Raw genomic sequence first — 13225 nt, 5'->3', positions numbered from 1 at the left:
CTTTCCAACAAATACTTCAGGCTGCCGCCAGTGACCTTTATCTCCTTAAGGTACCAGGTCTTCACATCTCCAAATCTGTGCAAATCAAGTCCCCTCTGAGTGGAATGTCCTACCTCATCTGCTTGGTAAAATCTCTTTTCTTCTTTAAAGCTAGTTTAAAAAAGATGTTCAGTTCAAAGGCCATCTCACTTATGAAGCCTTCCCAAACATCTCCAGAATGAGTCCACCATACACATATGCCTTCACATCTTCATTGCATTTCTTATATTTGCCTAATTCTCCAAAAGCTTGTGAGCTCCCTGACAGCAAGAATTTTTCATTTGTTTCCTCAGAGCAGCCTCACAGTGCTTTGCATGTTATAGGCCATATATATATTTTAATGACTAAAGACACCAGAATCAGTCTCATTATTTTATAGACACATTACATTTATTTGAAAAGATATATATAAAACTATCTCAAAGGTAAAAAATAATGCTATCATTTGAAGGTTAGCAAGTTCATGTTACAGAATATAAAGCTGATAAGCAATGGATACAAAGTTATTTTTAGAAGTTATATATGAAGCACACACATTAGAACCTGTGGCTTGCTAAGTCTGTTCTTTGATCATGCCTCTACCTTCACCAACAATAATTTTATAATAACTGCATTAAATATCATAATTTAGTTGGTAAGTAGAACAAATAAGTGGGACATCTGAATTGCTGTATATGAGCTCTTCTGATTTCAGAGGGAAATTTGTATTTTTCACTCCTACCTTCCCAAAGTGAGTAAATAAATAAAAGATTAAAGGAAAATAATTTCACTTAAGGTAATTATCTTTTCATATAAACTATAATGAAAAGAAATGAAATAGGCTAAAATAGGATTTATATATCCTTAACTAATTTTTAAGGTAGAAATTAAACCATTTGCTCAAGTCAAATTGACTGTATGAAAATTGGAGTATGTAATAGATTTTAATTTAAAATGTTATCTTTCAATTTAATTTATCCTAAATTACCTTACAATAAAGTACTTTTACAAATACAGCTGACCCTTGAACAATATGGGTTTGAACTGCGTGGGTCTACTTATACATGGATATTTTTCAATAGTAAATATTTCAGTACAACAGGGTCTGTGGCTGGCTGAATTCAGAGATGCCAAACTGCAGATGCCGAGGGCCAACTATAGGTTATATGCAGATTAACCCTCATGTTGTTTAAGGGTCAACTGTAGTAACATTCTAAGAAACTTATCAAATGAGAAAAATGCTATCCAATCTATAAATGTTAAAAACTATTATAGTAACATGGTGCTATGTAAACCGACCTGGGTCCATATGGAGGGGAAAAGGTGTGACCAAAGAAGTGTCTATATATATATCCATCCAACTTCTCAAACACTCCAACATTATCTACTTGATATTCCTTCATGTCTTTAAGATAATCTTTAACATCATTAACAAAGTCAGTGAAGAGCTTCTGATCATGTATAAAGACACCATTTAGGAAAAACTTATTGATGAAGTGATCAAGTTCTTTCCAATGATGAAAACCATCCAGTCTTTCTAATAAATACCTTTCAATTAACGGTCTAAATTCATCTATCCTTACAGGAGTCAACACTTTAACATTAAAAAGGTTAATGGATTCTTGCTGCGCACATTCAAACACACCAGAACAAGCCTTTCTGAAAGAATTATGATTTTCACCACAGTCATGTTCAGTACTGCATTTCTGTGAATTTTTTTTTTTCCCAAATTCTTCAGAGTGAGGCTTTTCTTTCCTTCCCTCTCTTTGCATAGTAGGGCCTCCACTATTCTGGCTGTGTGTACGTGCCTTATACTGTGGATGTAAATACTCACTAAAAATGGTTTTTGGTTTTTTAGCTGCTGCTTCTTTTGTAGTACCAAATCTTTTATTGCCTTTTTCATCAAAGATATTCTTGGTGGTATCTTTGAAATGCCTGAAAGTGGATTTAACTGAATCTGAGAATTTTTTCAGATTTTCTTTCACAGCTTCTTTAGCCTGTTTAATTTTTTCTTTATGATGCCTCACAAACTCCTTGGTAGAATTCTTCATGGCATCAAACGTTTCCTTAACGGAACCCAAAAATGTTTCCTTTGACTTATTTTTAGCTCTGTGGTTTCCTCTGTTCCCTTTCTTTTTTCCATCAGTTTCTTGTTTTCCATTTTGATCTTTTGCTTCAACATACAGTCTTTCCCACAAGTCAGAACGCTGCTGTTCAAAGTTTAGCTTGTGCTCCAGCTCAGTGAGTCTTTCCCGTAACATTTCTATTTCCTTTTTTTCATTCGCTATACTGGGAGAGTCTGGGTTGTCATATGCCTGACTAGAGCTTAGCTGCTGGAGTTCCACCTTTAAAGCCATGGTTACCAGTCGTTCTCTTTCCAGTTCCCTCCTTAACGTCTTTGCTTCTGCCAAGAGAGTCTCCCTTTGATTAAGGAAGCTGTGTGTTTTCAGCTTTTCTTCTTTCAAATGCTGCTTAAGTTTCTGATTCTCTGTAACTAATTCAGCACTTGTCCCCTTATCTTCCAATATCCTAATCTGTTCTCTTAGTTTCCTTAACTCTTCCTGTAATGAAGATAAAGCTTTTTCTTCCTTCTCCAGAGATATTCTTAGATACTGATTTTCTGAATCAAGGTTCTTTTTCTGAGTCTCAAAGGACATCTTCTCTGTTTCAGTAAGCGTCCAACACCTTGCAAGGTTTTCCTTCAATGACTAAATTTTTTTTGAAAGATAAGAAAGAAAAATGTCAAGTGAATTTAAATCTTTAGGATATAACAAATATCCCATAAATTTTTAGTGCCTACTAATGCAGAGACTATCCTTTTTGTAGCATTTTCAATATATAAAAATTAGAAAATACAAGGTTCATATACAAGAAAATGTACAGCAAGGAGCTACATCAAAATAAAAGCACAGCATGCTGGAAGAACTTAAAAGACAGTCTTCTGTCTTTTGACTACAGACAGCCAACCTCTCCACAGAAGGCTCCTAGAGAGAATTTAGGAAAGACTAAAGGTTCTCTGATTCTTCAGTGAGGGAGATTATCTTTTATAAAAAGTAAAATTACAGCTAGAGATGGCTTCAGGCTTCAGAAAATTCTGTTTATATTCATTGCACTCTTTGAAGTGAAAAAAAATGCCAATAATCTTAGTCCTATTTGAAAGATTTTGGCTCCATGCAAATTAATATCTCTAAATTGAGGTAAGTCATACATGTTCTCCCATACTTTAGAGGGGATCAGATTGAATCTCAGTAACATTTACAACTAGTTTCTTCAATTCAAATAATTCTCTGAAGAGTCTGTGACCAGATTAGCAATGTAACTCAAGTCAGCACCTTGCTGAGAGATTATGACCAATGAGGTTTACAGAATTTTGCTGCAGTTCAAGGTAGCCTCAAAGGATCTGATTTTTCTTTCAACATATATATCAGTAACAAACTTTAACCAAAACAGCAAAAAATTAAACAATATACTTAAACAGATTAATTGTTATAGCAGTATCCAGGCAGTCAGTTAAAATATCTGATGTACAAATCAGCAAAATGGTACTTCAATTTTGCTTAATTTACTACAGATATAAAATTATGGCTATCCCCTTTGAATCAGACCAGGGAAGTATCTGATTTACAAAGACCAAAAAAAAAAAAAAAAAGAAGTCCTTTAAGAGAGTAACATTATTTTCCACTTGAAAAATAACTATCTGAAATGGATGTTTCACTGTCTGGCTCATTAATCTTCAAAGAACAAATTAAAACTTAAAATGTCATTATTTTTATTTCATCTGCTCTCCCTGTGTGAGAGAAAACAAGTTTCATTTACCCAACAGAAGTGGGCTAAGGAAAATATTATGCTTACTGAAATAAGTCAGACGGAGAACGACAAATACTGTGTTATCACTTATACGTGGAATCTAAAAAATAATACAAACAAATGTACACAGCAAAACAGAAAAAGATTCACGACTTAGAATACAAACTAGGTTAGCAGTGGCAACAGGGGAGGGGAGAAGCACATTACGGGTATGGGATTAATAGATTATATACAGATGAGCAATAAGAATCTATTATACAGCACAGGTAATTATAGCCATCATCCTGTAATAACTTGATGGAGTATAATCTGTAAAAATACTGAATCACTATGCTGTACACCTGACACTCATATAATATTGTAAATCAATTATACTTCAATAAAACTTTTTTAAAAAGTGAATTACGGAGTAGAACAGACTGATATATTATCTTTAAATGCACAAGCACAGGGAGACACAGGATGACTGGAGGATCATCAACATTCCACATTCCACATCTAGTAAACTCCAAAATCTTGAATTAAGTGACTGAGCAGATCCTGGACAGGTCTTCCATGGCAATCTTCAAAATCCAAACCACATTTAACAGCTGGAGACAAGAGATCTGCAAGAACTGACTGAGTAAAGGTCTATACAAGGCGAGTCTCCTAAAAGCCAATAACATTCTACGGAACCAGAAACCATGGTGGTAAAGAAAATGTGTATTCTTTTTATAACATCCTCTGATCAAGGTAGGGAAAACTAACTATTTACAATTACCTTCAGTAGTCCCTCCCTGAAAGATACAATTCAGATGTTAGGTAGGATTCTGTCTTTCAAAGAAATTCAATCATAACCCTACAAGGAATATACATATAATTTAAGCGTGATGGAAATTTGGGGAAATGGCAGGAAAAAGGAACAGTTTACTCTTCTACCCTGAGTTTATCTATGTAATCCCTGCATCCTTCCTAGGCAGAACTAGACAGACAGGAGACCAGCTATTTCGCTAGTCCTCATAAACCCAGAAAGATGTTAGGTCACTGGATAGAACAGACAGCACAGTCCTGTTGGAACTAGGTGTATTTCAGGTATGAACGTGTAATCTGCTTTCTCTTCCTTCACAACAAACAAGAAACCAGAGAAAACGAACTGGCTGATTATTTCCCATCAGTCAAGGCTGGCTCCCAGAGAGGCTACAAACTCTCCTTTTTCTCTCTCACTGAATGAAAATACTGTGTTCAGCTCTATAAATATAAATAATAATAATGTTTATATATGTATATAATCTATTAAAAATACATTAATTACAATATAATGATCAGGAATAACATCTTTGCGGTCAGATAAACAGAATTAAATCCAGCTCTGACAGTTGCTAGCTTTGGGAAAGTTACTTAACTTTCTTGAAACTCTTTCTCATCTATAAAATGAATTTAATACTTGCTTAATTCGCAGGGATGTGGCTATAAATAAGAGAAATACTGTCTGCGAGGTACTTACAACAGTGACTAGGACACAGTAAGTGTCAACAATTACCAATATTATTACTGGTTTACTAATTTGCACTGTACTTGTATCTGAACAGCACAATTACTGGCTAACGTAATCTATAAAATTTATTTGTGGTACATACCTTATGATCTGTGAAAGACTCTTGTTCCTGCTGACACTGGGAAAGAAAATCCTTCATGTCATTCAATTCCTCTTCATGTATCTTTCTGACTAACTGCTGACGCTTCTGAATCTGAATTGTGCCTAAAAATGAAAAATTTTATTAGGGATATATGACTGCCATGATTACCAACATTTTTAAACAGATAATAAGCCATTTAATTTGCATATAACTACTCAGTCCAGATAGGATCATTTTTTTCAAAGCATCAGCATTTCACAGTTCTATAAAAATTCTGATTATATAAACAAAGAATGAGTAAGTAAAATCTTATGATGTCATTCATCAAATGGTGGTGGGTGGATGTTAATCTATAAATCAGGCCAAGTGGGTTAATACATTTTAAATTTTTATTTAGCATACACCATGAATATTTAAGCAGTTCACTATCCTTTTGATTATAACAAGCCAGACCACATTACCCTACCAAACAGAACAATTTACATAATGTTTTTGTCTTACTATACTGAAGGTACTAGAGTTTGTTTTTAAGGCTCTGAGGTACATTAACTGTTTCACTTCCTACTTCAAAAGAGAGAGAAACCATGGAGTCTATTCACAGGTGACAGTCACTAAGGAAAAGTGAAAATGTCCATTTTTTCTCACTATATGATATAGCACAAGCCCAAAAAGAATAGCAAGGAAAATAATTGCCTAACTGTGATTACCCACCATGCTCAAAGCCAGATCTTTTAAGAACTCTGCCTTAGTTAGGTCTGTACTGGAGTATCACCATCCCTATCCCAGTGATAAAGGAATCATAAATTAACCAGGATGCTCTGTATTTTTACCCTAAAAATCAAAATGTTAATTTGCCAGGACATGCTGTTCACATGCTGCTACATGCTTCATGCATCAGGAAAAAACAGTGCTAAATCAAAAAGAAGGCAAAATGCATTTGGCAACCTTAATATTACATCTAATGAGTGGCATACCACTATACAAAGACATCACAGAATTTTGTCATGAAAGGATATAATTACAGTTTATGATTTCTGAAAAATTAACTTATTTCCTCAGTACATTTTGGAAACCACTAAAAAGAAGCTCTAACTTTCTTTTCATACCACTAACAGAATGAATTCCTTTGCTCACTAGAAAATAACTTAAAAACTATGTGTAGAGATCTGAGTTTGCAGGACTATTACACAGCGTCTCTGATGACTGTCAATGTGGCCTTCTTTTTCAATCAATCTCACTAACTACTGTTTGTTTTTTCCTACATCTTCAGTTGCCTAACTATACAGTCTTACAACCCAAGATGCAAGGCCTTCCAGTTATGTCCACAAATCTGCCTACCTTAATCACATTAAGCCACCGTCAGTATTTGCTATCACTGCTGTAAGACTTTCTCTACATATAGTCCCCATCTTATCAGAGCTTCCAGCCAATACATCCAGCTAGCTGTCTGCTTGGTACAATTTTAGGGGTGTCTCTCTCAAACAAACAAAAAAAACAAACAAAAACTCCTGAACTTCAACACCTGTCCTAATTTATTCTAGAATAAAGTTAGGTAAAATAAATCCAACTGTGATCACCATCTATTAACTTTATCATCTAGCAAAATTCACCCCTTCCTGCTCCCCCAACTCCAAAAATACAGCAGCTAACACCCTTCTTGGAATTTAAAAAGTAAATCACCAATACCTCAAGTAACCAGGCTCAAAGTTCTGTTTTCCACTATTACTTCGGTGTCTCTGATTTCACCAACCTTCTCTCCATCCCCACCATCACTGGAACTGTCAGGGCCCTGATCACCGAGAACCTGAATTACAAAACCTCTTCATTGACTGTTCTAATTTATCCCATACTATTTACCTTCGTGCAATTTCCCTCTAAAATTACTGCTGTCAGGTCACTCTATATAAATCAAATTCAACTACCCAGACTGCATGATGTTTTAAAGATAACAGCACCCCACATATTCCAATCTTATACTCCATTATTTTTAAGTATGTCTTCTGCTATAGGCCTGCCAGCCTTTTCACTGCTCCCAAACCCAGCAAATTTACTTTCAGGTTATCGGGTTCTCCACTGTCAGAATTTTCCACTTTCCTTACACATAGCATAAAAGCAGACCCAACTCAAATCTTACCACCTCCAGGGTGACTCAGTAAGGCTCCTAGTTTGAGCTCTGATTCTTGTCTCTGCTTCATAACTTAGCACCTAGTTATTCTATTATATTGTCCGAAGAGCAGGGCAGCTTATCAATACTTAAAGCAACTCTAAGAGGAAATCAGATCAATCGAGCTTCACTGCCAATTTAGAATATACTGTCTACAGGCTAAGAAAGAGTAAGACAGTTGCTTCATATCTCGGTTTTTTGTTGATTTTTTTTTTAACTTTTGTAAGCACTTTCAGGGCTTAAGCAGTACCAAATACCTATAGTGCATTCTTTTGACTATCCTGAGTCCTGCTAGTTCTCTCTTCCTTCCCAGACAGATCTGACACACCTCATTTACATGAAGCCAAGGTTGGTGAGTGTTCTGAGTGATTCACTTGGTAATGTGTTTTTCTTAAATGATTATAAAGCAATGACTGATTATGGAGTGAAATGACTGACTTCATGGTGCATGGGAAATTCAAGCTGGCTCTAAAATCAACTCAAAAGCTCTTAAAGTATTGAGATTAGTGCCACAATTAAAAAAAAAAATGTGATGTCCTTTAAAAGTGACCTTGAAAAGCTAACAATCATTCAGATTAAGTTTTGTATGTTCACTGAGCCAATCTCATCATTATATAGACCTACTATTTTGAAGGCTGCTCCTATTCTAAAAAGCTAATTTGAAATACTACAGGAAAATATTTTGTTAAATATAATTAATAAAGTAAATTTTACAAGTGACCAAAATTCTAAACAACAGGGCAATAATTTCTCAATTTTGAAAGCACTCCTAAACTGATCTTTCTACAAAATACTTAAAGGTCATGCAACTGGTAAGGTTTTAATGCAATTTGGATTAACATTAAAGCACTGTTCAATTTTCTTTCTTTCTTTTTTTTTTTTTTTTTTTTAGTAAGAAAAAAAGAGTAAAATAAGACCTTCTCCTCTGTTACTTCCATGTTTACCTGCAGGGAAAGAAACCATGCTCAAAAAAACATATTCATGTATTTGTTCCAGCCAGACAATATACAAGTTAAATATATATTTCAAGTCAAATCTCATTAATCCATCTTCCAGGGAGGATACAAATTATAGCATCCCAGTATTAAATTCATGTAGGCATCCATCAGGAGTCTTAAATACTTATTATTACTATAAAGTTAAATACAAGAAGAAACACAGTTTCCTGACTCTGACTTAAGTAGTCTTCATGAAGTTTATTCTAGCATTACATTATGTTGAATAGTACTTCACAAATCAACAAAGGGTACACGTAATTCCTTGATCTTAAGGAACACATTGTTGGAAGGAATTAGAAAAACCAGATTATCTGGAAAGCTAAACTGTGGATTAAGTAGGTAAAAATCCTAAAAGTGGTTAATTTATAAGGCAAGCTGAAATTTGTGACGTTGACAAGATCTAAGATATTTAAAATTTTTTTTCAAAATTCCATAAAGCAAAAAGTGTGAATGTTCAGTTCTCAAATATTCTTAGTTTTGTACAGATATACAGCTTAAATTAAGATTCAATGGTTAGACACCCCCCCACTCCCAAAATAACACCAAATGGAATTCTTTCCACTTTTCACCAAGGAGACTTTTAAAGGCTTTGTATTAAGAATATAATTATAATCAATGTAAATAAACATTAACAAGGATAATAGTGAGCAAAGTATAAAACAAATGAATTCTCAATTCACATGAATCACAGAAGCAGCAATAACAGTCACAAAATGTAATGTGTGCATGAAACATGAAGGCAGAAATAAGGAGCACCAATTATTGTGACCTTTCAAATGTAACTATCTCAACTGGAATTTAAATAATCCTAATAAAAGTCACAGGTACAACTAGTTCAACCGTGATTCTAAATTAAAATGATTTGTCTCATAAGCATTTCGGATTTTTAATATTCTGATCTTTTCTTTAAAAAATTATATATGCTAACAATCCTTACATTTCTTAAATACTGTCAAATTTAAATAAAAACAGCTTTGTAGGATAGGCAACACTATCCCCATTTTCCAAACGAGAAAACTCTCAAATAGCTCAAATAGCTACGAGCTTTCCAACATCATATACTTGAAGGATGACACTGAAAACAGATCCCAGGATTCCTCACTCTTCTAAGTGACTCCTACACTATGCCATCAGTTTAGGTCTAACAAATTTTCAAGTACTTACCATAGAAATGTCCAAATCCCATGCTGACTGCAATCACCAAAGCAAGTATAACACATTTATTGAGACCACTGCTGAACTGACGTTTACACAACTCCTTAGAGGGTTCAGTTTCTTGTTCAGCAAGTAGCCTTTCTTCAGATTCTGAACTAGAAACGGTCTTCTTCCTAGCACGGCGTCGTCTAAAGGCAGGACTGGGCTGATGACTGGTTTCATCACTACTTGATTCATCATCACTAGGCTGAGATGAAAAAACTATTTTAAAAAGAAAAATGTAGATAAATATTAAATATTTTATAAAAGATTTCCCAGTAAATAAGATTTAGAATAATCAATGCCATCCCTACATGCCTTTTCACATATGACAGCCAAGAACAAAAACAAAACATATACAAAAACTCAAGTTTTCAAGTTTATCAACATAAAGCCAAAGATTTCAACTGTGATGCATAAGAATCTGTTAGCTTTATTCTGTGTCTCTGAGGGTCTGGTTTTGTTTTGTTTTGTTTAACCTCTCTTATAATTTACACCATTAGAGCAATCATCCTCACAGCCTGTAAAATTTCACAGCTATTAGAGAGCCACAAACAAATATTATTTCTGGAAGGGAAAAAGAACCTCTACCTCTTCATTTAATTTCAAATAGAATTAATTTAAGCTCAACTGTTTAAGGAACACAGGGAAATATTTAAGCAGTTCCTGTGACTTAAAAGGACAATAGCTACCAAAAGCTTCCTCAACTGTATCTAGTCCCTAGTTTCATTTCCATCCTATGAGCCCACAATCAAGGTTCAAAGCACTACAGTTTTTCACAGGTTTCCAGAAGTCAGATGAGCCCTTCCCTTCGACTGCCACTCTTACTAGAAGGTTATTAATTTTACCCTCTAGTAAATATGTCAGCATGAGGAAGTGACACAATGGCTATCTCCGATATTAAGGACTAGACTGATGCTGCTCCTTTATGAAAAGAATGAAGAAAAACAAACTGAAAAAAAATTCCACAAGAAATCGCAAGTAGTGGAAGCATATCCATTGGAAAAAATCACCTTCAGCTGTTTCAAATGTTTAATTTCTTCTTAACATCATTCCATATATCAATAAACTGTGCTGACACAGAAGATTAGATGACTCAGTAATAATTTCCATAGGCCAGGTAAAAGAAGAGAAAAGCAGCACTAAAAGTAAGGCTAGAATGTGAACTTGAGTTTGATATAAAGAGCTCCAAAATAACAAACATTCATGCTTCTAAAAAGCAAAACAGTTCTTCAGAAGACAGGGTACTCATGCCACAGGAAAGCTGGTGACTTAAGTTAGGCAATACTTTTAAAAGATGGATCTCAGAGGATTCAGTTAACTTTCACACTTAACAACAACAAACACAAAGACATAAGGCACTACTGAATGAATGAATATTCCTAATATTTAGTGAAATAGATGCCACTGAGGGATCTTTTGGTCATGACCCTTATGCCCATCATGTTTATCGGGTTACTCTTGATCACTAGTTTTCCCAAGATGTCGTCGCCTCAGCTGTGAGGTTACATTTCTTGGACAAAGAGAAAGAAAGGAAGACTTAAAAAAGCATTACATAATACAGAGGCATTCATGATCATGGCTGGAGTACTTAAGTCAGACTTTCTGACATTATTAAGATGGGTAAATATAAAAACAAACTATTCATCAAATTTTCTTACATTTTCAATGCTACATTAACTTATTGCCTTCATTATATATTCTAAGTAAACAAACCAGCCGAACCCATATTAAATTCACATCCTTAACTGATGCTTCCATCTTTTTTAACCCATACATATGATAGCTGAAATATTTTGATTTTTAAACTTCTTCTAAAGCTTAATTTGGCCTGTAGTCCAAGATGCAAGCAATGCAAAGGCATGCAATAAGCTTAGCCAGCTTTATTACAAGGTCAATTTTGAACACCTGTTCAGAGTATCACAGATTACAATAGCTATTTTAAAGCACTAAGTCAACAGTATATGTGACTAGGCACACTCAGCTCTAGAAAAGCTGATCAGATTAGTCACACCACCTTGGAAAGCGAGTTGGCTAGGAACATGGTGTTTCAGCTGATCATCCCATCCCCTTATGCATTCAGGAATCTTCCACAGCTTCTCCCACCACCTTTCTTTTGTGAATAAACAGGAAAAAAGATGTATAAAGCTTTATTACAAAGAATAAAAAGGAAAAAGAGAATTGAAAATACTTATTTTAATTACCACTTAACATTATTATTTGTGCTCCATCAAAATCTAACAGTCCTGCCTTTTTAAAAACCATATACACAATACCAACTTTTCTACAACCACCATCTTTGCTTCCTTGGGAGAGGAGGGGGTCACATGGAGGAAGTGAGAAACATTCTTAGATCAACAAAAAGATTACTGCCACAAGAATCTAATTTATGAGAAGAAAACAAATGAAGTTGAAATCCTATAAAGATGGAGAAAAAAAGGGAAAGGAAAAAACAAAGTAAGTAAGCAATAGATAGCAGGAAATTAACCAAGAAAAATATGATCTAAGAGAAGGGAACAAAAAAATCTTGACAATTGATTTATATATATTATTCCGAACATAGTCCCAAAATGTCACTTTTGATTACATTTTTAAAACTTTTTCTTCATGAAATAATTCCCTTGGGAGGGATAGCAATGGATAAAAATAAACCTAATAAAATATTCTGCTTAACTGAATCTGTAAAATTGTCAAGAAGTCCAAGTTCAGAAAGGAGATAAAAACTATTATAATGTGTTTTGAAGTATCCAAGTTCCTGAAAAAAAAAAAAAATCAACAGTGTGTAGCATCATTTCTTAAATGGCTGCTTGGACTTTTCTCCAATACTCCTGCTCCAAGTTGACTACATATCCTGGCTCACAAATACTCTCATATTAAACCAACATCCAGCTTAACCACTACCTGACGGTTTATTTACTTAAACTGGAATAACAGAAATTCCATTGTCTGATTCTGGGAAATGTAACACAGAATGGTAAAATCTAAGAAAATTATCTGAAGTAAATACTACATTACATATTCCTTTATATGTAAGTTGCTCAGAGTGATCAGAAATTCTTATTTTCCCACTTCCCTCTAGCACGCTTGTGTTCACCTTGGGGTTCCTTCAACTTCACTCTTACATCCTTAGAAGTCTGACTATTTCTGGTCTATCAGTGAAACCACAAATATGGTCCAGAGCTTTCTTGATGGGCAAAAATGTACTCAGGTCAATTTTGCTTAGTGTATCTTAAAAATTAAAAATCAATTAATTTTAAATAGCCAAAAAAAAGCTACATATTCCTGCTTTTACATCAAATTAGGAAATGCTTCTTATCACTAGCAGTGTTTCAAGGTGTCTCTCCCATAATTCATCCTATATTATAATTGGGGGTTAATAACTGTGGGTTAATTACAGATTTGTTTCTTTCATTTTATAGTAACTTTGT

General features: G+C 34.4%; 1 protein-coding gene across 5 annotated transcripts in view; it reads right to left on the bottom strand.

The window, feature by feature from the left end:
- CCPG1 (cell cycle progression 1) overlaps positions 1-13225 on the bottom strand; it is a 46875-nt gene that overhangs the window by 9158 nt on the left and 24492 nt on the right. For 4 of the 5 annotated variants that reach the window (XM_064485576.1, XM_031453004.2, XM_064485577.1 and 1 more), the window contains 4 exons: positions 11815-11910; positions 9768-10019; positions 5442-5563; positions 1318-2726 (listed from right to left, as the gene is read on the bottom strand). In XM_064485576.1, the coding sequence (XP_064341646.1) occupies positions 1318-2726; positions 5442-5563; positions 9768-10019; positions 11815-11910 (1879 nt within the window). The remainder of the gene's footprint in view (positions 1-1317; positions 2727-5441; positions 5564-9767; positions 10020-11814; positions 11911-13225) is intronic. The other variant, XM_031453007.2, reaches the window with a different exon arrangement.

This window comes from Camelus dromedarius, chromosome 5 (assembly GCF_036321535.1).
Source record: "Camelus dromedarius isolate mCamDro1 chromosome 5, mCamDro1.pat, whole genome shotgun sequence".
NCBI classification, from domain to species: domain Eukaryota; kingdom Metazoa; phylum Chordata; class Mammalia; order Artiodactyla; family Camelidae; genus Camelus; species Camelus dromedarius.
Note: the sequence above shows the minus strand (reverse complement) of the source record. Positions and strands in the feature narration are given on the sequence as shown.